The 25,882-nt window shown below is 45.8% G+C and overlaps 1 protein-coding gene across 1 annotated transcript in view; it reads left to right on the plus strand.

The window, feature by feature from the left end:
- Positions 1-9,464: 9,464 nt before the first annotated feature.
- STARD8 (StAR related lipid transfer domain containing 8) overlaps positions 9,465-25,882 on the plus strand; it is a 78,197-nt gene continuing 61,779 nt past the window's right edge. Inside the window, exon 1 of the mRNA XM_035288326.3 lies at positions 9,465-9,740. Coding sequence (XP_035144217.3) covers positions 9,696-9,740 — 45 coding nt within the window. The 5' untranslated portion in view covers positions 9,465-9,695. The remainder of the gene's footprint in view (positions 9,741-25,882) is intronic.

Consider the following 25,882-nt stretch of genomic DNA (forward strand, 5'->3'; position numbering starts at 1 on the left):
ATTTCTCAGGGCATCTGGGTTTGCTTCAGCAAACTGTGGCCATGATCACCCATAATAGGGAATCTGACTACCCAGCAAGCCTAGCAGAGGTTCCCCAGCATTAGCTGCCACTAACTCGGGCTCTCGCTGAGCTCTGGTAGGCCTTGAGACATGCCATTGGGCCATCCAGGGGCCCTAAGAGGAGGCCCAGAGTGTCACTGGCCCAGACCTTGCTCCAAGATAATCTGTTTCTTTCTCCTGCCATTTCTCAGTCCCCCTCTCCCGAACTTTGACTTCTCTCTTTCCCTCCCCGCCAACCCTGCTCTCTCAGCTCAGCCAGGTTCTGGCTGACCTGTCAGAGCCAAGATGACAGCCCTGATGCCAGAGCATTTCGTGCCACCACCTTGTGCAGACATTGCTCACGTGCTGGGCTGATGATGACCTACAATCCTGCTGACAGATGCTTATGGGATTCAGCCTCCAGTTGCCACCACTTCCTGTGAGGCCCAGCAGGACTGGCCTGTTGGCAAGTGGGCCTCTTAGAGAGGTTAAATGGATTGGCCCAGGGTGGAGGCTGCCAGGTCTGGCTAGGAAACATAGCAGAGCCTGGTCCTCGAGGATCTCATATCCCGGGCCATGACTCTAATTCTCAGCACACCAAGCTGGTTGAAGTAGGAGCCACAGGAGTTAGGAGGCACTGAATTGACAACTTATGGGCAGTAGCAAATGTGGCAGGAGTCAGGGACCTTGTGTTCCTGAGCTGGGAAGTCAATATTTCCCACCTCAGGCCCTGCTGAGTGGAAGACCAGACTTTCCAACAGCAGGAATTTCACTTCTCCAAAGGGTATCTCATGTCTTTTCTAGAGATCATGCTTAAGCCTGCCTCAGTTTCAGGCTGTTTGCCTTGATGATCCTGTGATACACAGAATCCCAGTCTCCATCCCATCCCAAAAGACTCCTACAAGGCAAGGGACATTTTGCACACACACACAAAATGATCAGCTGCCTTTCACCTGCCAGAACTCCCTGTAGTATAGGCATTTGGCACAGGACCTTTTGGAAGCTGGGAAAGGAATAGAAGGGGAATTCCAAAGTCTTTTATAGAAATGGTTGGTTCTCACTGGTGAGGGATGTTGGGCACGGAAGGGACTCAGGGACACGAGAGTAGAAAGGCATAGCCTACCTCTCAGGTATAACCACTCTTGAACCAGTCACAAAGAATATTGGAGCTAGAAGGATACTTAGAGCCACCTAGTCCATTGGTTTTCAAACCTAGATGTTCATCACAATCACCAGAGAACCAAATTCTTCTTCTTAAGATTCTGATCCAGGAAATTTGGGGAAGAGCCTAGGAATCTACACTTTGGAATATACTTGTGCACTGAGTTTGGAACCATTGGTCTAGTCCAGTGCTCTCACATTACAGAAAGGGGAAACTCAGGCTGAAAGAGGAAAGTTTGCAAGATCATTTGGCAATGACCTGACCTGATGTTGAAGGTCCTGTATGGTCTGGTTCTAATCTGCCCTTTCTCATTCTAGCTTCCCATTTATTCACTCTTAGGGTTGCTGTATGAAATACAGGACACCAGTTAAAGGTGAGTTTCAGACATATGTGTATTAAAATTTATCTGAAATTCAACTTTAACTCGGCACCTTGTACTTTTATTTGCTCCCTATTTTATTTGTGATTCTATGCACCCTACACTGCTGACCTCTTGAATGAACTTCTTCATATGCAACTTCTGAATTCCTACTTCTAGACGTTTGCTTATATTGTTTCTTCTGTCGAGAATACTCATCCCATCACTTCCCTAAATCCTGCTCATCTGTAAGTACGAATGCCACCTCTTCCCTCAAGCTTACTTATTCCTTGAGTTGACCCTCACCCAGCCTCCAATAATACTTTCTCTGTCTCTCTTCTTCTACTCCCTCACACTGTATTTTGGATCAAGGCTCTTTGTCTGGTTGGCTTAACTCTCCTGTGGAGCATGAGTCAGCCCTTTGCCAGGGTGTGGGTCATATCTGAGCAGAGGGCAAAGAGTTAAAGAATGGGCTCTGGAGTTAGATGGCTTTTGCTTGAACCCTAGTTCTGTCACTTACCAGCTGTGTGCCCTTGGGCAAGATTTCTTACCTCTCTGGGACTCAATTTTCTCATCTGTGAAATGAAAATTATAAGAGCACTTTCTTCACAATGTTATTGTAAAAACTAAATGAGAGTGCTTAGAATGGAAAGAGTACACAAAAGGTGCCCAGTAAATCTTCGTTATTGTTATAACTCATCATCATCATCATCATCATCATCTCTGTATCCTCAGTGCCAAGCACTGAGTGGTAATCAGTAAGGTCTACTGAATGAACACATGTGGGAAAGTAGAAGGCCTGGATATAAGATCCTGTGACCTTATATGGTAGAAGGTGCTAGATGCTAATGTGTGTAGCTCTGCATTGAAAATACACATTCATTGGAATCCCATGTTCCCTCAGGAGAAAGTTTCTGCCCTTGAGGAGCTGTGTAAAATACCATGTTTCTCTCTAGGAGAATAAACTGCTGTTTGGAGATTGTTACAGAAATGTTTTTCTCATAGAAGGACTTCTACACTTCTATTCTCTACAGTAATTATTGGAAATGGAAATCAAGACTTGTGCCTTTCACAAGTCCCTGCCTTCCTGTGGAATGCTAGAAACTTCATTTTCTTTCCACTGAGCTTTCTTTGCCTCTGTTACAGTGGAATGCATTAATTGAAAGATTGGCAAATGCTCAGAGACCAGGAAAAAAAAATGATGAAATACAAATGCCAAGTTCTGTTCAAGTTTACTGTTCTGATTCTTCACTATTACTCCTGTGATGGTTACTTTTAGGTGTCAAATTGACTGAATTATAGAATACCCAGAAACCTGATGCAGCATTATTTTTGGATGTTGCTGGAGGAGATCAGGGTATGAGTCTGAGTGGACTAGGTGGAGAAAGTCCACTCTCAATGTGAGCAGGCAATCTGCTAGGGGCCTGCAGAGGGCAAAACAGAAAAGGTGAATATATTGATTTACTCGCTGAAGCTAGGATACAGTCCTCCTCTTCTGTCCTTGGGCATCAGAATTCCAGGTTCTCCAGCCTTTGAACTCTAGACTTACACCAGTGCTTCCCCCCCAATGCCAGGGTTCTCAGGCCTTCAACCTCAGACCGAGAGTTACACCTCAGCTTCCTTTGTTCTAAAGCCATCAGATTTGGACTTGGCCATACATGTTACCAGCATTCTAGGGTCTCCAGCTCGCAGACCTTGCAGACAGCCTGTTGTGGGACTTTTCAGCCTGCATCATTGCCTGAGCCAATTCTCCTGATAAATCCCTTCTCATATATCTATAAACATATATATGTATTATATAATATATATTATATATTATATAATATATAATTATATATTATATATGTACTATGCATTATATATTATATATAATTATGTTATATATATTCATATATATTACATATAATATAATATATTACACAATATATTATATATCCTATTGGTTCTGTCTGGGGAATCCTGACTAATATGCCTTTCAACACACACAGTAGTCGAGGGTTCTTTGGGTTCATGGCACTCACTAAAATGAGAATAAAATAAACAGGTAGAAATTGAAATAAAAGGAGATGGGAGAGGCGCTTTTCTACTGCAGTGAGATATATTATTCTCATCTGAAATCACTTATGACTTTTATTGGAACAAGACACCCAGCAAATTGCCTGGCAGAGAGTAGATGTCACATAAACATTTGTCAAATGGGTGAATGGATATTATTGAATGAAAAGTAGAATGTAAATAGATACCTAATCATTTTTAACAAAATAAATGAAGAAGAATGCTTCTAATCTTTTTCTGCCTACCATGTCCCTGGCTCAATGTGGAAAAGTGACTGATTTGGCAGTGCCATGGGAACCCTGCTTGAACTGTGGTGTAAGTACCATTTATAGTCACCTCTCTCGGGCTCTTGAGGCTGATAGGAACTCGAGTAGTTAGCTGAGCCAACCCTTTTCTCGTATGCATCTAGTGACAGAAAGCTCACTACCTTATTAGCATCCATGCTATGATCCTTGGATGCTCTGAAAATATCTGACTGCTGCATCAATGACAGGTCTAGTGCTAGGACACAAGCCTCTCTATCTTCCAGACTTGAGGACTCTCCAGTGTATCACAGCTGCCACCCTTAGAATATACAGCTGTATTTTATTCAAAGGTGGTGGGAAAATAACTTCCCTAGGAAGCAGGAAATCTGGATCCAACTCTGAGCTCTGCCACTGACTTTCTGTGTGAAACTGGGCATTCTCTTTCCTTATTTGGACCTCAGTTTCCATTTTTGCACAATGAGGGGTTTTAAACAGGATGCTCTGCAAGACTCTGCCAGCTCAGATGTTCCAGGACTCTCTAATGAGGTCTAATTAAGATCTTCCAATGCAGTGGTTCTCAAATTGTGGTCCAAGAATCCCTGGAAAACCTGGGCAACATAGCGAGACCCTCATCTCTAAATATATTTATATTTATAATATATATTATATAATATATATTATACACAATATAATAATTATAATATTAATATATAACATTAATATATGATATATTATATATAATATAGTAATTATAATATTAACATATAATATATATTATATATATATCCATGCTATGATCCTTGGATGCTCTGAAAATATCTGCTACATCAATTTAATGTGTATTAAATATATATTATATATAGTATAATAATGTATATTAAATGTATATACCTATTAGTCAAGTGTAGTGGTGTGCACCTGTAGTCCCAGTTACTTAAGAAGCTGAGGCGAAAGAATTTGAGCCTACAATAAGCTATGATCGTGCCGCTGCACTCCAGCTTAGGCGACAGAGTGAGACCCTGTCTCAAAAAAAAAAAAAAAAGGGAAGAAAGAAAAGAATCCCTGGGGGTCCCTGAGAATCTTTGCAAGTGTCAAGGAGGTCTTTTCAAACTAATATATCTGTAGGAGGCAGGATTTTCTTCATATACTTCAACACATAGCAGAAGCAGCTATGAGAATCCAGCTGTTTTCTATTAAGCCAAACATCAAAGAGAATAACAACAAATGTAAAATCTTCCCACTCTTCTCAGTAAATTTATTTTTGTTTCATAAAATATTGTTATTCTTCATAAAATATAAAAATGTATTCCAAAATATTTATATTAACATGTTTAATTTTTAAGCATGTCTTTGACAATGAATGAATAAATCAAGCAATATCTCTTAAATGTTTCCATCTTAATTTCTAATATAGTAAATATGGATAGATGTAACCCACATAAATAAAAACTCCTTGAAGGATTTCAAGGAGTAAGGAGTAACTTTTAATAGTGTACAGCAGTCCTGTTTTAGTAGGTCTGACTTCCTTACTCATCCCATATAATTTTCTCTCTGGTCCCCCAATAGTCAAAGATGTGCTCTGCTCAATATCTAGCACAGGAATGGACACCGTGACTTTGGGAGGGAGGCCATTCTTCCTTCTTCATGGGCCTAAGCCATACCAGGCCTGTCTTCTCCTTCACCTGGGTTCCTTGGCACAGACCGGTTACTTGGGCCTTACACAAGACATCCCTTATGGGCAGTGCCAGTCCCTGGGTGGGGAAATCAAGCAGTTGATCAGGCAAGGGTTGATGTGCTAGCCTCCTGATTTGCCTGTGCACAGCTGCCCAGCCCCTCTCCGCCTTCCCTGACTGCTACGGTCTCCATACCTGCCACTCAAAGAAAGCAGATTTAATGACGGCTATGCCAGTCATAGCAGGCCGTGGTGTGAGGCAAGAGAGAACCTACCAGATTCAGAGCCCCCATAGGGTATGTAGGGAGGAGGGAGATGAGGAGGGTGGAGGGAGATGAGGAGGGCAGACTTGAGTTAACTGAGAGAAACCACTTAATTAACATCAGGCCCTGCATACTCCTTCTCTCTTTTTCTTTTCTTTTCCTTTCTTTCTTTTTTTCTTTTTTGAGACGGAGTTTCTTTAGGTCTTGTTGCCCAAGCTGGAGTGCAATGGCGTGTTCTCGGCTCACTGCAACCTTTGCCTTTTGTTGCAGTCAAGCCATTCTTCTGCCTCAGCCTCCTGAGTAGCTGGGATTACAGGCACCTGCCACCACACCTGGCTAATTTTTTGTATTTTTAGTAGAGACAGGGTTTCACCATGTTAGTCAGGCGGGTCTCGAACTCCTGACTTCAGGTGATCTGCCCATCTCAACCTCCCAAACTGGTAGGATTACAGGTGTTGAGCCACTGTGTCGAGCCTGTTCCTTCTTTCTTAATGACAAACCTGGGAGGTGAACAGAGATCTTTATCCTTATTCTCCTATTATAGCCATGGAAACCGAAGTTCCCAGAGGTAAAGTGACTTGCCTTAGGTAGTTACACAGCCAAAAAAGTAGCTGGGCTTGGGTCTGATTTCACGTCTAATAATGTCAAATCAATGTCCCTTCTGCTTTACCAGAAGGAGGGAGAGCCAGGACCATCCAGGAGAAGATGAGAGAGGAAGGAAGCTAACATTTATTGAACAACTTACTATGTGCCAAGCGTGTTATCTCATTCACTCCTAACAGCAGTCCCCTTATGTAAGCAGTGACTCTCAGTTCACAGATGAGGAAACAGGCTTAGGGAAGAGAAGTGGCTTTTGTAAGGGCACGCTGCTAGGAGGTAGCAGAACTAGGATTCAAATCTAAGTCTGTCCGTCTCCAAAGCCTCTGCTTCTTTAATAATACCAAATAACATTTATTTTTAATATTAATTATTTATGAAGAGAAACCATTTCTTATCTCACATATTTATATTTCATAGTTCAGGAACACAGGTCAGTGACAAAATTCTATGTTATTCAACCCAAATAAATTCTTTATATTCCAAAATCACTTTGTGCTCTGAAAGATACCAGCCTTCCTCATCTCCTCAAAATCTTTTCTGTAAAAGTTTGTGCCTGCGGCTGAGCGCGGTGGCTCTTGCCTGTAATCTCAGCACTTAGGGAGGCCAAGGTGGGCAGATCACGAGGTCAGGAGTTCCAGACCAGTCTGGCCAGCATGGTGAAACCCTGTCTTTACTAAAAACACAAAACTTAGCTGGGCGTGGTGGCGGGTGCCTGTAATCCCAGCTACTCAGCAGACTGAGGCAGGAGAATCATTTGAACCAGGGAGGCAGAGGGTGCAGTGAGCAGAGATCACGCCATTGCACTTCAGACTGGTTGACAGGGCAAGACTCTGTCTCAAAAAAAAAAAAAAAAATCTGCTCATGCCCTCTTCCTTGGTTTGACCAGAGCAAACAGAGAGAACTGCAACCCTTGGGGAAGCAATAAATGCTCCAATAATATGAAACACGTGGGTCTGAGGTAATTATTGTTAATATGTATGTTAACCTCAACACCAATGTCCTTCCTTGCCTGATGGAGAAATGAACCACAAATAACATTTATTGAGAACTTACCTTATGCCAGACACTATAGTACATGCTTTAATTCATTCTGTTTAAACCTCCCAAGGAGGTAGGTACTATTATTATTCCCCATTTTACGGATGAGGACACTAAGGCAGTAACAAACAGGCCCAAGGTCACCAGTTACAGAGTAACAGAACTAGGGTTTGAATCCAGGCAGTCAACTTCTGAGGTCATGGCTTAAAACCACTTCAAGGCTAAACTGGAATGAGAGGCCCAGAACTGAAACTGAAGTCTCCTGGTTCCTTAGCTCAGTGTGCTGTGCTGTGCACTAATGCCTCCTGAATGAATGCCCAAAGGCACAGCTGACACATCTTCTCCAAGGGGCCGGAGTGGAAAGAAGGAGGTGAACCCCAGAGAGCAAGAGACTATGAGGCCATCCTAGAGGGGCAGGTAGCTTTTCCTGCAATACTTGCTCCCCGGTTCTCCATCCTCAGGCCTCTGGCTGCAGGGCAGGAGGGCATATACTCAAAGGAGAAAACTCTCTTGGGGCTCTGACTCCTCACTTTATTCTGTCCCCACATGCAGAGGGCTTCCCCTTATAAGCCTGTGCTCAGCTGGAGGTGGGTGGGAAGCCACTTGTCGAAAGCTTGCTGACTATCTTCCGGAAACAGCCCAATAGAACTCACATCTGAGATACCCCTGAGATTGGAGCTAGAGAGTGGGGTCAGTGATTGCAGCCTCCTTGGTACAAATGAGGAGACTGAGGGCCACAGAGTAAGTAGTAAACAGCTGGGTGTCCCTCACAGAGCCTCTGGACACACCTCCAGACAAAGCCACTGATGAAGAAAGTCCTCAAAGGCAAGCAGAGGCTTGCTTAAAGTAGCCTAGGACCTTCCAGAGTCCCAGGACCTGGCCGTTTGCCTGACTAGCTTGGGTCTCTGAAAGAGAAGTGAGGCCAGGGAGAGTAAGTTATTCTGGGCCTCGTGGCGACATGTGTCTCCAGAGACCCAAGCCTGGCCTTTTGCCATGGGGTCCCTGGGAGCCTTCTGGCCGCCAGCCATGGCACCCTGCCTTCTGAGATCTGGGGAGGGGCAGAGAGAGGAGGAGAGTCATTGCTTCTTAATGGCTTCCTGCCCAGAAAGCCTCCAGAACTGCCCACTGCTAACTTTCTTTCCTTTGAAAGAACTGACTTCAGGGAATCCAGAGGGTTCAAGTTTATTTCCAGGCTAAATTTCTGGGCTTAGAAGGTCCTGAGCATGGGACTGGATAAAGGAGGGAAGCCATCATCTCTTCAGAAGATGTTCAGAAAAGGGCATACACCCGGTCTATCTGAGCTGGGAGAGAGCTGTTATGCCCTGAGGCAGGGGGATGGCTGAAATGGCATTTGAGAGCTCGGATTCTCTTTGGGGCAAGACCTGACTTCCTATGGACTCCCAGGAGCAGCAGGGGAGTTCTGAGAGGAACTGTGATTGTCCAGAGTGAAGTTTCTTTGAGACTTGCCCTGTACCTAACCCCAAACCGCTTTGCTACTTAGAGACCTGTAACCCCGCATCTCATTGTATCGCTGGGAAAACTGAGACCCAGGAGGAAGGGGCCTCTCCAAGATGCCACGGTGAGTCAAGTCCTCACTTTAGAGTGCTGGAGAATGATCCACTGAGGCAGGGCCAGGGCTCCTGTCTGAGAGGGACTCCTAAGGCTGCAAGCTTTTCTTCTTCCTTGGACTGCATTCACAACTTGTTGCGTTCGGCTGGGGCCGGGGCTGTCCTTCCTTGCCCCTTTTCCTTGGCACTCTTTCCACAGGCCCTGTGTGGTCTGGGCCGTAACGTCCCCAAGGAAAGCTGGCGCGTTAGCCAAGAAGCAAGCAGGCAGACAATGCCAGCATGCAGGTGGCGGGACTGGCCGAGGAGCCAGCAGGACACTCGGAGCCGGGGAACTGCAATGTTCAGGGAATTTCAATTGGCATTGCTGTTCCGTTCCAGCCAACTGGTTAACGGTGCCGAGTTTGAATCAGTGACCCGCCTCCTGGTCCCTCCTCCTTAGCCGGCTTCTCTCCCTCCCTCCCTTCATCTCTCCCTCGGTGGCCCTCCAAGAGGCGGGAGGCGCCCGCTGTCGAGGCAGCCGAGCCCCGGCAGCCACCGCTCTCCGCCTCTCCCCTCTCGGGGCCGGTTTCTCATGGAGCGCAGGTCCCGGGCTGGCTCTCGCCGAGCTCCGGGTCTCCTCTAGCCTCGTCCCCAGAGAGGGAGGGGCCGGTGCTCGGTACAGTCCTGCGGGCCCTATCAGCTCCCCACAAGCCACCATGCCTCTGCTGGACGTTTTCTGGTCTTGCTTCAGGAAGGTGAAGGTAAGTGACAGCCCAGCTGCAGCCCATCCCGCTGCTCACTGGGGAAGGAGGCAGATGCGGACCATTGCGCGCCAGCTGACCAAACAGACCAGACGGGCTTCTGAGACTACCTGAGACTCTCGGAGTTACAAAGGCTTGGGTTCAAGTCTCGCCTTTGTTACTTAACCAGTTCTGTGACCTTCTGTTGCATTCCCATACAAACAAGTCAGCTAGTTGGCTCTTTATTATAAAACTTGCCTCTGTGGCTTCCCAGATCTTGCCACAAACGCAAGATGCTTAACATCTCTGAGCCTCAGTTTCCTCTCAGCTTTAGAATGAGGACCGTAGTGACACCAACCTTGTGGGTTGATGAAGTTGGTGTTATTGTTTACATAGTAAATGTATGCAAATCCAGGAGATAACGAGTGTAAGCTTCCTAGCAGGATGCCTGCTGTGGAGTATCCACACAAGCAATGGTATCTATTATTATTACTAATTTCTATCCACATATAGCAAGGCACCTACTCTGTGCTAGGCACCATGGGAGCTACAGAAAGACAAAAAAGGGCTGGACACAGTGGCTCACATCTGTGATCCCAGCATTTTGGGAGGCTGAGGCAGGAGGATCACTTGAGGCCGGGGTTCTAGACCAGCTTAGGCAACATAGGGAGACCCCCCCATCTCCATTTTTTAAAAGAAGACAAAGAAGGACATGGCTTTTCCTCAAAGAGAATATAAGAAAAGTGACAAATATTTACCAGGCACTTACTATATGCCAGACATTGTGCTATATACTCAGTTTGTCAGTAAGTATTTGTTGAATATCTACTATATTCTGGCCATGGGGGATACATGAGCGCAGCAGAACCCACAAGGGTGTGTAAAGCATGATTCCACTCTCAAGAACCAAGAAACCAGTCTTTATTTAGTATCTACTATATACCAGACCTAGGTACTTTTAATTCATTCATATGGTGGCGATCTTCAGCACAACCCATTGTTTCCCTGCTTTTATAGATAGGGAAAGGACACTGTGAACAGGTTAGAGATATTTACAAGGTTACTCATATATGACTGGCAGAGCTGGGATCTGAGCTCCTAAGTCCATCCCCTTCTTGACACTGTATGGCTTCCCACAGTCCAACCCAGCAGGAAGACTTTCAAATGACTAGCCTGACTGACTGCAAGACAGGATAAAAGGAATTCTGGGATCTTCAGGAAGGAAAGGTCCATTCCACTGGGAGGGACTTGGAGCAGTTTCACAGGAGGTCACATTTGGGCTGAGCCTGAGGCTTAAAGGAAGAGAAGAGTTTGTGAGTCCAAAAGTGGGGGCAGGGCATTCCAGGCATGCCTGGCAGAGGGAACTCCATAAGCTCGAGTTTGGAGGCAGTCAAATGGTAGTGGGTTGGGGGAAGGGCTTCCTTCGTGATGTGGCTCAAATGGGTTAGAGGGGATAGGGGCTGGAGAAGGGGAATCAAGGACTACTTCCCAAAGGATTAGGAATTGGTATGTGGATTCATGGTCCTCACCTAGTGGGAGTCCTGAATGAGATTTTTCAACCATCTGTGGTGGAATGAGAGAAGAGTAGGGATGATGTCATGCAGTTTTCATAAACCTAAATTAATTCAACTCAAAGTACTATTCTTTATTTGGAGACTGTTGTGTCCTTCCTGTGGGGGTGGGGGTTCAAATGATCTTTCTCCTACAAAGTATGAGTGAGAAAATTTTTAAATGCCTGCCCTCAGCAAAATTACAAAGTTTGCGACATGCTGATTGTTTCCCTATTTATTTATGTAAAAACGTTTTCCTTATCCATGAAATCTGAAAGTCTGGTGACTACTGTTTTGGTAGATAAGGGGCTGATTTCAGTACAATAGGGATATAGTTAAGTGGACAGTTTTAGAAAAGGCACTCTAGCAGTAGTCAGTAGGGATGGTGTGGAGGGGCCCAAGCAGAGATGCAGAGGCCAGGAAGGAGGTGGCTGCTGTGGAAATGAAGAGGGGTGGGTAAGAGATGATGGAGAGCTGGATGGAGTGATAATGATGAGGGAAGGGTAAATTAAAGTGTCTTTGAGGTCTGATGCCTGAGAGGCACCTCTGTCCACTACCCTGGTTAACTGTACTAGGTGCTTGGCATGGATTTAAATCTCTTTGCACGCATTACCCCAAGTTCTCACATGCCCAGCGAACATGTCCTAACCCCTGTCAACTTCTTAGAAACTGTTAGGCTAGGTTAGGCACGGTGGCTCATGCCTACAATCCTAGTACTTTGGGAGGCCAATTTGAGAGGATTGAGGCCAGGAGTTCCAGACCAGCCTAGTGAAACCCTTTATTAAAAATCTAAAAAAAAATTGCTGGGCATGGTGATGCATGATGCACACCTAGAGTCCCAGCTACTTGGGAGACTAAGGTGGGAGGGTTGCTTGAGCCTGGGAGTTCAAGGCTGCAGTGTGCTATGATTGTATCACTGCACTCCAACAGCCTGGACTACAGAGCAAGATCCTATCAAAAGAAGGAGGAGGAGGAGGAGGAGGAGGAGGAGGAGGCGGAGGAGGAGGAGGAGGAGAAGGAGGAGGAGGAGGAGGAGGAGGGAGAGGAGAAGGAGGAGGAGGAGGAGGCTGCCGGGAGAAGAATAAGGTCAGTATACTAATTATAGGTGTGGTATCACACCTGTAATCCCAGCATTTTGGGATGCCGAGGCAGGTGGATCACTTGAGTCCAGGAGTTCAAGACCAGCCTGAGCAACACAGTAAGACTCTGTCTCTACAAAAAAAATTAAAATTAGTCAGGCATGGTGGTGCATACCTGTTGTATCAGCTACTTATGGGGCTGAGACAAGAGGATGGCTTGAGCCTGGGAGGTTGAGGCTGCAGTGAGCCATGATCACACCACTACACTCCAGCCTGGCCATCAGACTGAGTCTATGTCTTAAAACAAAACAAAACAAAACAAAACAAAACTGGTGTGCTAGGACAGCCCCAATAGAAGGTTGAGGATCTCTATCCCAGGTCCCAGACATTTGCACACATGCACACATTCACTCCTGTGCATGTCCACAGAGGACATACATGTGCATTTGGGCACACTCAGCAACATATACATATGTATAGGCACACCATTCAAGTGTACATACACACATAGAGATGAACACACATACATCTGGCACAAACAGGCAAATGCACATGTACACACAGTGCACATTTCTAGCATGATGTATATTCACACACATATGCATGCATATACAGAGGCAGGCACACAGGTGCATCACATACCCTCCAGTGCACAAGTATGATGGACACATAGAGACACAGCCAGGCACACCTCCAACAAATCTGTAGACACACAGAAGCATACACACAGCTTGAAGGCCCATGTGCCTGCACATGCACACACACAGCTCTGTGGTTGTGCATGTCCTTGGCAGGTGCGAATCAACACACAGCTGGATCTCAGGGCTAAGAGGCCGCCTGCTAGATCCACATACACACTTGGATTACATGCTCCCTTTTCCAGTGCTGCTACTTCAAGGCCCCAGTAAGAAAGGCAGGCTCTCTGGGCTTGGGAGCTCAATCAAGGGCATGGGCTGCTGTGAGCCACCCTCCTTCTCTGAGCCAGGCCCCCTGAGTGTGGGAGACTGACGGGTCTAAGGGGAATGGCTGGGACAGAGTCTGTCAGAGCCAAAGGGGCTCTCTCAGATCATCTTATTCAAACTTCTCATGGTCCTGATAGGGAAATTGAGCCCCCTCCCTCCCACACCACCTGGAGCCCTCCATCAGCTAAAGAGGTATGAGGAGGGGTGAAGCAGACAAACTTGGGTTTCAATTCCACCCCACACCCACAGGCACAATATTAACTATGTGCCTTTGAGCAATTCCTCTCCGAGCCTCAATTTCCTTGTTTGCAGACTGACACTAATCAGGGCCTGCCTCACAGAAATGCCACAAAAATTTGGTGAGGTTTTGTCTTATTTTTTTTTTTGAGACAGAGTCTTGCTCTGTCACCCAGGCTGGAGTGCAGTGGTACGATCTCGGCTCACTGCAACCTCTACCTCCCAGGTTCAAGTGATTCTCCTATCTCAGCCTCCCTCGTAGCTGGGATTACAGGCATGTGCCACCATGCCCAGCTGATTTGTGTATTTTAGTAGAAACGGGGTTTCACCATGTTGACTAGGCTGGTCTCAAGCTCCTGACCTCCCAAGTGCTTGGATTACAGGTAGAAGCCACCATGCCTGACAAGGTTGTGTCTTTAAAGTGCCTGACATGGAGCCACCACAGCAAAGAATGAGGGTTATTCCATATTTGGAAATTCCAGGGTTAGGGTCTCAGGTCTTGTCTGCTCCTTTTCCACAGCTCCTCCTCAGCCCTCTACTTTGACTCTGCCTGGGACTAGGAACAGAAGCAACCCATTTGGGAGATGAAGGTTGACACCTCAGAAGCCAGGGATGGTGGGAAGGTGGCAAGAGGCCAGTCCAGGGCTCAGGATTGCTTTGAGCTGCTCTTGTGTTAGGGGCAGCCAAGGGGCAAGACGTTTGAGTGTGAGATGAACCCAGTATAAATAGTTTCATACGTGTCTGCTGTGTCTTCCCCTGGAGGCCAGTCAGAGCCCGGAAGGTATCTATGGCCCCTTGGTACACCCAAACATGCATCTGAGTCAGATTCTTAACCTGCTCCCCACCACACACACACACACCACACAAACACACAAATACACACACACAGACCACATACACACAAAACCATTTCTCTGATGTGTCCTTTTGCTCCCTTCCAGCACTTAGCATGGTGTTATGCACATAAGGGGTGCCCAGAACATAAATCCTATCTCATGTTACTTGGCTTCAGTTGGACATATCAGGTCCTAGAGGGCACTGGCTTGGGAGATGGGAAATCTGCCTGGAACACCATCTCAACCATGATCTCTGGGTGATGTTGAGAGGGTCAATTCTCTTTCCTGTCCCTCAGTTCCCCCTTCTTATAACACAGGTAGATAATCACACGAGATTGAAGACGGAAAGACCCTTGGAGGTCATCTATTCTTCCTTCTCTCTTCCTGTCTCCAAACTACCAGTGAGGAAACTGAGGCCCAGAGAGGGGAGAGATGTGGCCAAGGTCTCAGAGGGTGTCAGGACACAGCAGGTTTCCAATGAGGTCTGTGTAATATACGGTAATCTCCCTACTTGTTCTGTGGCAAAATCCAAACACAACTTGTTTCTGGTAAAATCTAAAAGCAGTACTCGGGGGATGTCTCTACACATGCCACACACACACACATGCATACATACACATATGTGTTAACAACCCCACCACACCTAACCACAAGGCTTCTACGGGAGTTAAAGAAAATCATGAACAGACAGTCCCTTGTGGACTGAGAAGGCTCATAGAGGTGAACTTCCCAGTCATGGGCCAACATGGGACCCCATGCTTTTCCCTAGGCATCATACTCACATACTTAGGTCACGCACGTGAGCATGTACGTGCACAAAGGCTTTCCTGAGCTCACCCAGGCATGCATTCTCAAGCATCCTCTCCTGTGACTGCTCTTACCGAAGTATGCATGAGACTTCCATGTGGCTGCTCTTATACCTGGCTTCCCAGGCACCCGTTCATATGGGTGTGAGCTTTCACACCCCCTGTGCAGGCTCACATTCATGCACACACACATGCATGCATGCAAGGTAAGCATGCATCCTCCTTATGTGTGCTTGCCCACACCCCAGCCCCTCTCTGCCCCCAGGCCAGCTCTCAGCTTTCCAGTCTGCCTAGAAGCAGCCTGACAACATGTGGGGTGAATGTGTGAAAATGACAGGGTGGAGAGATTGATCCAAGATGGCCGACCACTAACAGCTCAGGATTGTAGCTCCCAGTGAAAGCTCAGAGAACGAGACGATGCCACATCTTTAGACGAATTTTTATCACTCACCAATTAGCCGATTCCCAGTGGAGGAGACCCACGGGTCGCCAGCGCGACTCTTGTGGCCGCCGCAGCGGTTTTGCTGGCGTCTCGGCGCGGCAGCTCTTCATGCAGAGCCAACGGGACTGCTACCCCTACTGACCGGAGTTTGGAGCTCCGGGAAGTCAGAGCCGCTTGTTGCAGACTCAAGAGGGAAGCCAGACCAGATTCCCGGGCAGAAGAGCACCATCACTTTTATCGCTGCTATTTAGGCTGCCACAAGTGGGTTGCTCGGATCCCAGCACTGGGAATCAATAAGTCGGACGTCAACTCAGAAACCTAATTAGAAAGGCGGTTCATCTACAATGAAGGGAAAAAAACAGCCTAAGAAGGCTGAGTATACTCAAAATCAGAACCCATCAGCAACGGAACAAGCCCTGATGGAAAAGGACTCATCAGCAACCGAACAAGCCCTGATGGAAAAGGACTCATCAGTAACGGAACAAGCCCTGATGGAAAAGGACTGTGTTCCATTATCTGAAGTAGGCTTTAAAAGGTGGATGATAAGAAACTTCTGGGAGTTAAATGAACTTGTTCTAACCCAATGTGAAGAAACTAAGAACTTGGAAAAAAGGTTAGATGAAATGTTGAAAAGAATAGACAATATAGAGAGGAATACAAATGAACTTATGGAGTTGAAAAATACAACACGAGAACTTAGTGAAATATGTACAAGCTTAAACAGCCGAATGGATCAAGCAGAAGAAAGGGTATCAGAGGTCGAAGACCAACTTAATGAAAAAAAACAAGACAAGAATAGAGAAAAAAGGATAAAAAGGAATGAGCAAAGTCTCCAAGCAATATGGGACTATGTGAAAAGACCTAATATATGCTTGATTGGTGTACCTGAATGTGACGGAGAGAATGAATTCAAGCTGGAAAATACTCTCCAGGACATTATCCAGGAAAATTTTCCTAATTTAGCAAAGCAGGACACTATTCAACCCCAGGCAATACAGAGAACACCACAAAGATATTCCTCAAGAAGACCAACCCCAAGGCACATAATTGTTAGATTCACCAATATCGAAACGAAGGAGAAAATATTAAGGGCAGCCAGAGAGAAAGATCAAGTTACCCATAAAGGTAAGCCTATTAAGCTTACAGCAGATCTCTCAACGGAAACCCTACAAGCTAGAAGAGAGTGGGGGCCAATATTCAATATACTTAATCAACAGAACTTTCAGCCCAGAATTTCATATCCTGCCAATTTAAGCTTTACATTTGAAGGAAAAATAAAATCTTTTAGGAACAAGCAAGTACTCAGAGATTTTATTACCACCAGGCCTGCTTTACAAGAACTTCTAAAAGAAGCATTATACACAGAAAGGAACAACCAGTATGACCCTTTCTAAAAATACACCAAAAAGTAAAGAGCATTAACATAAAGAAGAATTTTTATCAACAAAAGGAAAAAATAGCCAGTTAATATCAAATGGCAGCAACCCTAAATTTAAATCGACCAAATCTCCTAATCAAAAGATACAGACAAAATCTAACGGTATATCCAAAGATATACATAGACTCAAAATAAAGGGTTGGAAAAAAAAACGTACCAACCAAATGGAGAGCAAAAATAAATAAATAAAAAGCAGGAGTTGCAATTTTCACATTTGACAAAATAGATTTCAAAACTACAAGGATACAAGGGTAAAAGGATTAATGTAATAATAAGAGATCTTAACACCCAGATACATAAGACCCATAATGAGATTTAGATTCAACGAGACAGAAAATTGGTAACGATATCTGGGACTGGAACTAAGATCCAGAAAAAATAAACTCAATAGAGCTCTCCATTTTAAACACACAAAATATACATTATCCACAAAATCTAAGGATATATCTAAAGATATACAAAGACTCAAAACAAGGGGATGGAAAAAAACTCACCAACCAAATGGAGAGCAAAAATAAATAAATAAAAAGTAGGAGTTGCAATTCTCACACTTAATAAAATAGATTTCAAAGCTACAAGGATGCAAGGGTAAAAGGATTAATGCAACAATAAGAGATCTTAACACCCAGATACATAAGACACATAATGAGATTTAGATTCAACGAGACAACAAATTGATAACGATATCCAGGACTTGAACTCAGAGCCAGAACAAATAAACACAATAGAGGTCTCCATTTTAAACACATAAAATATGCATTAACCACTTTAAACACTCAAAATATTGATCGGCCATTATTGAAACCCATTTTAGGAATGAAGTAATATTCCTTTTTCCCTCTTTTTCTTTTTTTCCCCTTCTTTTTCTCTTTAAAAAAAAAAAAAAAGAAAAAAGAAAATGACAGGGTGATTCAGCAGTTTCACTCCCAACCTCCAGGATGTCTCTACTTTTTCATTCCTCCGCCCTTGTCATCCCAAGTAAGTCCAATTTGCCACATGCAGTGTGTATTTTTTGTGGAAGAGGCAGGGGGAGTGTCGAGAATTCATGGGCACACGTGAATGTATATAAACTCCTGGGGCTGGAAAGGGACCTCAGACACTCCTCGATGCTATCACTACAGCGTGTCCTCTACCACCTCTTACCAAAAGAATGGCCAGATGCTGTTGCACCCCTCCAGTGATGTAGAGCTCACCACTTCCTCAGGTAGTCTCTTTTATCTCAGGTTACTGTCACAGGTCCCTTCACAAGTCTGATGTGTGTGTGTGTGTCTGTGAATGGAAGTAGTAATGTACATGTGTACATATGGGACAGTATATACAGCCAGCCACATCTCAATTACTTGTTCCAAAGAAAGAAATTATGACATAAGACTCTCAGGTTATGGAAAAACCGCTCAGAGGGGGAAAGGCAAGGGCCTATACTCCATAGAAGGAAGGTTCACTCACAGGACCCTCTCTGCAGAATTCCACAGCCCACTCAAATAACGTGTCAGCTGGGTGATAGGTACCAGCTCCCTACATGTGTGAAAAATTCAGACTGTGGGTTGTTCCTGACATGGTTAATTGTAAGATGCCTAGATGATGGACATACACTGTGTGTCTCTGAGGCACAGGCGCATGGGGTAGAGCAAAATAATACGTGGTGGTAAGGTTATTGGCATAGATGGAGTTCAAAAGAATCGTGAGGCAGTTTCTGGGTAATCTAGGACGCTTTCTGGGAGGAGTTTCTGGGACCAGAGTAGAAGGCAGCTTAGTGTGACCAACGGAGCACTGGACATAGAGTGAGACTGACCTGGATATTACGTCCCCCTCTGCCACATCTAGGCTGAGTGGTCCTGGGTATGTCACCTCTCCTCAGTGGATAAGACTTAATGACGTTGCCAGCATGATGATGTCTACAAAAGCCTGGTGCGTGGTAGGTGCTCCACTGAATCCGAATCTGATGGAATGATCTTTGGAAGAAAAGGGCAAGGAGTGTCTTCAATGCAGAGTGAGATTGGAGACAGGTGAGGGAAGAGTCACAGATCCAAGGGACTTGTTCTGAGTGGAACTTGTTCTGAGGTGTTGAGAGTGAATGATAATAGGAGGAGGAAGAAGAACAAGAGACTTTGAAATTTCTTTGTAGGAGTTTGAACTCGTGTTCTTGATGCAGTGAAAAGACTAAAACATCTACATGGAGTCAAGCCTTTCACCTATCTGAGCCACAGCGTCCTAGCTGTGTTGACCATGAGAAAGTTACTTTGCCTTTCTGAGCCTTAGTTTCTGCTCCATAAAATGTAGATAATAGTAGTACCCACCTTCCAGGGTTGTTCTGAGGCTTAGATGAGTTAATATGTATAAAGCTCTTAGAAAAGTGGTACATAGTAAGCATTGACCATCTTTATTATTTGTACATTTACAAGGTTCAAATGAAATAATGATGCCAAAGCCTGTTGAGATGTTTATTTATTGTTATGTTGGACAAAACGTATGGGGGGTTCTTAGGCTGAGAATTGCCTTAAGGAATTCATTCCTTCACTAGTTCAACCAAACAATATTTATTCAGGACCTACTATGTGCCAGATACTGTGATGGGCTTTGAGGAGATAGATAATGGTGAGCAAAACTGCTGTAGGTCCTTACCTCATGCAGCTTACTGTCTAGTGGATATAAAATGAGTTTTTCACACTGAACCCCAAGTGCCCTGTTGGTGGGCACGATTGATTCAGTCCAGAAAATTTCAGGATATGAAATTGTTCAATGTGTTAACAGTTTTAGTTAAATCTGGTACCTGTGACTGGCGATCCCACCTAGTCCTCAAGGAGAAGGGATAGCCATGCTGAAGTCTGAGTAATTTCTGCAGCAGCAAAGCCTGGAATAATCTTGGACTCAGCCTGAGAATGAGAATGGGAACCCGTCTGCCAAATTTGCCTGATCTAAAGCTCCTAACCCTTGCCCCAATAACAAAACTGGTGTGATTTATTCGAGTCATGTGAGATTGGATAATACTTGTTCTAGTGGGTGGAAGAGATGGGGATGAGCACTGGGAAGGTGAGATGGGGAGTAGGAGGCAAGGCTTCGGCTCTGACTTAGGTCTCTTCAGTTACAGATTCTTACTTTAACTTTAGCTTCTTTGATGCCAAAAGGTATACAAGTGGGAGGTTTTGGGGGGTGGAGGATATACCTCCTATGGCTGTGGTGAAAGTTGAGGGAGGCAGAAGTGATGGAAGAGGTTGCAGATTGGCAATACCAGCCTTGTTTTTTACCCCGAAAAACTAGAGAAAGTTAGAACTAATACTAACTAATATTTGCACTTGATCTTAGCCAAGAGGTCGAGAAGTGATAAAACTACTATGTGTAGAACACATACTATGTGGTGTACGATGTTCCAAACCCTTCATGTATATTAACTCATTTCACCATCACCATAATTCTGCAAGGCAAGCTCTCATTCTCATCATCCTCATTTTACTGAAACACAGAAAGCTTTGGAAATTTATCCAAGATTTCAAAGCCATTTAGTGGTGAATTTGGGATTTTTAACCCAGGTAATCTAGTTCCAAGATCCACTATGTTCATGTAATCTGTGCTGCGTTTCTCCACCTATAAAATGAGGAGGTTGGATTGGTTTATCTTTGAGAGTCTTTCCAGCTCTGACAGTCTCATTATATTTCACATATACTTCTATGAACTTCCAGGCCAAATGAAAAAAAAATTCTGCTCCCAAATGTCAGTGATTTCCACTACAGTCCCTCGGGAGGAGAGTAGGGAGCCCAGGCTCAGGGAAAAGAGCCGACACTGGAGCCTGGTCTTCCCAGCAGCCTCCAGGGCCTGAGAACAGCTGGGGGCCTGGGAAGCTCTGGGAGCCAGGGCCTGGCCTGCATTTCCAAGTCACTTGTAACAATAACAAGGAGCAGCAGCTCAGACAGCTTCTGCTGGGATTTGGGGTCAGAGGTTTCGCAGTGGGTCGGGGAACGGAGCTTCTCAGTTCCATTCCTCTGGCCAACCCTTGAGCTGCTGCTGCTGCTGCTGCCAGGGCGCTTACAGTCCAGGTCAATTGGCAGTTCCAAGGCTGAGGCTGCCAAGGGGCAGAAGAAAGGGAGTTCTGCACTTGGAGAATGGGAGTTGAGGCTTTGGAAATGGATGCAGGCTGACTTTCCCTGGCCCTTTCCTCTACCTTGAGTTGGTTGCCTTCTGGGAGCTGGAGAGAAGAATGTAGCACGATGATATATAATGTAGCTGAAAACAAGATCCTGATCTAATCGCCCAGGTTCTGCCTCTTCTTCTCTTCTCTGATCCTCAGTGTCCTTACCTACAACAAGGGGAGACTATTCTCCACTTCATAATTGATTGCAACGATGGCCTATGTGAAAAGGCCTGCCACACAGTGGGTGCTCAGTAAATATGAGTTGAATGCGAAGATAGTAGACTGATTGCTCTAGGTGACCCTGAGTTCATAGCTTGAACCCTCAGTCTTTTCATCTATAAAATGAGGAAAAATTTTTACCTGCCATTCCCTTGATTCCCTGGCCGAGTAGAGCCTAGAATTGGGGACATCCTGTGGAAGTGAAGGGACAGTAGAAAACACAGATGCGACTACACTCAGGTTCAGGAAGTGGGTTGTTTAGGCAATTTCCTCATTCCTCCTATACCCGCCCCTGCTCCCATCCCTGGTCAGACTAGTTCAGAGTCTGGAAAAGAAGCTCCATCCCACACTGGAATCCTCGTGTCTTTCCCCTTCAGCCCATTCCTACACTCACCCCTCTAGGGCCCCTCTCCCGGAAAGACTACTGAGTTCTGGGCAGGAAGGAGGGTCCCTGTTGGTTGGTGGGAAAGTCAAGTCTTTGGGATATTACATTCCTGAGATTATCCAGAGAACCCCTGGGGGTTGCAGCTGCTGCGGACTCTCCTCCCTGGCCCTACTCCTGGCCTGCTGTGGAGGCGGGGACAGTAGGGCCCAAGGCTGGAAAAAGATTGGGGGAAAGCGGCTTGAAGGCAAAGAGTCAGGCCTGGAGCAGCCCTGCAGGCCACATGAGGAGTCAGGATGAGGCAGGAGGAAAGGAGATCCTAGTGTGACTGGTAGGAAGAAATTAAGCGGAAAAGTGCCCAAGGCAGTAGGAATTTTTCCCAAGGGATGGCTTATAAAACCATCAGCATTCCTGAGGCTATAGGTTGGGGGCCCTTTTCGAGGGTGGATGAGTAGGTATTAGACCACAGTCATCCTGGTGGGTAGAGATGGAAAGTCAGGCTTTCTGAGAGGGCTTCTTTGTGGCCCACATACTCCAAGCCAGTGTGGGACAGTCTACACCCTTGGTGGGGAGACAGAGAGGAGACAGGTGCTCTGGGGTTCCTCAAAAGGCTGTCCCACACTCTGAGTTCTACAAAAACATTCTAGAATTCATTTCTTCCATTGCTCTTCCCAGCTGGGGTTGTTCCTCACCCTCTTCCTTGTGATGGAAGAATAATTGTCGGGCACTTACCTCTCATTAGGTCACAAGTCTGAGGCCCAGCAAGGAATTGGTCAAAGGTACAGGGTCAAGCCCAGAATGCCTGTGTCAGACAGTCCTTCTCGAAACCAGGTCTCCTCTGTCCTTTTCAGGGACAGGATTGGCATCCTCCAGGGATGTAGCACTTCCTCCCCAGCAGATATCACATCCCAAACGTGAGCACATGTCTCATTGACACGGGGTTTAAAAGTGGCACCATGACACCAGTGCTCCAGTTTAGGATCTGGTGGCAGACTCAATTGAGCCTCAGCCCACATACCACCCTCTGTCTCTACTCAGCTGTCTCTGGACTATAAGCTGCTCTAAGAAACCAGCCTGTGTCTGATTGACCCCTGTCTCCCGCGACAGTCTGGCTCAACACAGCCCTTATTCTAGGCCTAGCCTAGAGAAAGTTTGCCAAGTGCATAGAACATGTGTGCACTCTCATCCACGTACAAGTAACCAAACCTACTGCACCCACCTTCCAGCTGAGAGACCCCAAGAGAGAGGAATCAGCTCCAGAGGGTTCAGGAGAACCTGCTTTTCACAGTGGCATGGTCTGTGTTGGCAAAACTCAGGCTAGGCCTGGGGGTGGTGAGAGCCCACTCTGGAAGAAGGGAGGGCCAGGCTGTGAATAGGGCTCTGTGTGGCCCAGCTGAGAGGGCTGGGGGAGGCTGGAATGTGAAGAACGTGCTCTCATGACTGTGGCCCTAGGCCTGGGTCTATGGCACAAAGTTGACCAGGGGTGGGGGGGTGGGGTGTTGGAGGTGGTTAGGGAGGAAAGGAAGAGGTAGAGCAGAGAAAACAGGCAAGGCAAGGACAAAAAGTCTCTCCAGACATCCCCTCATATAGTAGGACAAGGGCTGATCCTAGAGCCTGCAGACTGAGCAAAGAGCATGTTGGGGAGACTGAGCTCCATCCCAGCCACTTGTGGCTGAGGATAGCCTGGTTCTGGACAAAGCTTGTCCATAGCCTTTGCAGTTTGTCTCCAAACTACCCCTTTCAGACCTCCCTACTTCTCACCCAGCAACCATCTTTCTGTTTTTATCCTCCTTTGGGCTCTGGCTTTCTCTTTGCTCTCTTTCAATGTGTTTCCCTTGTCTCTGAAAAAACTCCCTATCTGTCTTTTTTTGCCTGGCTATTGTACCTCCCACTAGACTGAGAGCTCCTCCAGGGCAGGAGACACATCTGCTTTTGTGCATGTTTGCATCTGCAGGTCTACCCCAGTGCCTAGTGGACTGTGTGGAGCAGATGCTCCACAGACCTTTTAGAATCCAAAAGGAAAAATTGATTACAATAGGAAGATGTCCCTCCCATATACCCACAAACCACTTTTTCCTCTGTTCCTGACCTCAGTTAATAGCACCACCTTCTACCCAGTTGCCAGGCCAGAAACACTGGGGTTATCCTTGACTCCTCTCTTATCCTCCCACATCCTATCATTTACTTTGGGTCTACCATGTAAATCATCCATATGTTGGTCCCCTTCTTTCTACAAAGACCACTGCCTGATGGATTTTCCCTCTTATTGCCCAGGCTGGAGTGCCATGGTGTGATCTTGGCTCACCACCACCTCCGCCTCCTGGGGTCAAGCGATTCTGCTGCCTCAGCCTCCCAGGTAGCTGGGATTACAGGCATGTGCCACCACACCTGGCTAATTTTTTGTATTTTTAGTAGAGACCAGATTTCTCTATGTTGGTCAGGCTGGTCTTCAACTCTCAACCTCAGGTGATCTGCCTGCCTTGGCCTCTCAAAGTGCTGGGATTACAGCCGTGAGCCACCGCGCCCTGCCTCTCATCTCCCTTTCTCTAGTTTTGCCTAAGGCCCCCATTCCCAATCCATCCTTCACTGAACAGTGAGAGTAACATTCTGAAACATAAATCTGACTACGTTACTCCTGTGTTTAGGCCCCTTCAATGGCTCCCCATGGGGCTCTAGATAAAGTCCCAAGTTCTTAAGATGGCCTACAAGGCCCTTCATGATCTGGCCCCTATCCGCTGTTTCAGATTCATTTCTCACTCTCTGTCTGGCACTCTCCTCTCCATGTAGACTGAGGTCCTAAATGTTACAGTTCTAGGCAATTAGGAGATGAACTGATGGGTGGGACAAACAGCAGGCTTTGACACCTCCTCACCCTTTTCTATTCTCTCCCTTCTGCCTGCCAGGCTCTTTCCTCCTGTCTTCTTGATGAACAACTGCTTAGCTTTCAAGACTTGGTCTAACAGCTACTTCCTTCATGAGGGTCCTTACGACAATGTACCCCCACTCCCAGCAACGAATTACTCCCTCTGCTCAGTTCCACAACGCTTTATACTCTCTGATAGCACTCATACTGAATTCTGATGATTTGTGCATGTGATTAACTCCTCCTCTGAGCTGTGAATTTCTCAAGGGCAGAGAATATGTCTGATCTATATGAATTCCTGAGTACCTAGCACAGGACTTAGCCCTGAGGAGGTACCTAGTGAATGAATGAATGAATAAATAAATGAATATATGAACAAATGACCCACTGGATGAAAAGATTGTCACCACTTATCCTGGTCTTCCTCCAGAGTGGCTGTCTTTATAACCACTGGATTCTTCGCCTCTGGGTTCAGAACCTCCTAGTCAGAGGGATATGTTCTACAACGAGGAAACAAAAAGGGCCTTTACTTTGTAGCAGAACTCTTTGATGCAAAAGTCCATATGCCATCTTCCCCTATAAGTCTTTCAGCTAACAAAATAGCATCAAGATTAAGGTTAAAAGCAGAGTAGGACTCATGGTCCTAATCCAATCCAGGTTATTCTGGGCGCCAGGGAGAAAAAAGTAGAATGCCATAAAATTGGGAGCCAATTGGCCTCAAGCATAGACTTGGTTCTGACATTTACCTTGACCTTTAGCAAATCATTTTACTTCTGGGCCCCATTTGCCTCATGTGTCACTGAAGATAATAAAATCTACTATGCAGGATGGTTGTAATGGCCAAGGAAGGTCACTCATTTGCAACCTATAAATCCCTAAATTTAAGGCCTAATTATCTCCAGAACTATCTGTAATTTTGTTAAAACTATGATGGGTTGTGCTGGTGCGGGGGGGATAGGAGATTTAATATGACTAGAACATAGAGTACAGTCTGTTCCAACCATCGATTCATCTCTTAGTTTTCCAGAACTGTCATATTTAAGACCTCACAGGGGCCTGCTTTGTCCTTCTACTCTCTCACCCTTTCTCTTCTTTCTTCCCCTTTTGTCCACCAATGAGAATTATATTGACTTGCTTAATCATAGTTCCACTTTGTAGCTTTGTAGCAAACTTCCCTATCTGTCACTCTCTATCAGTCTTGCTTCTCTGATCATGCCGATCTC

The sequence above is a fragment of the Callithrix jacchus genome, chromosome X (genome assembly GCF_049354715.1).
Source record: "Callithrix jacchus isolate 240 chromosome X, calJac240_pri, whole genome shotgun sequence".
Lineage (NCBI taxonomy): Eukaryota > Metazoa > Chordata > Mammalia > Primates > Cebidae > Callithrix > Callithrix jacchus.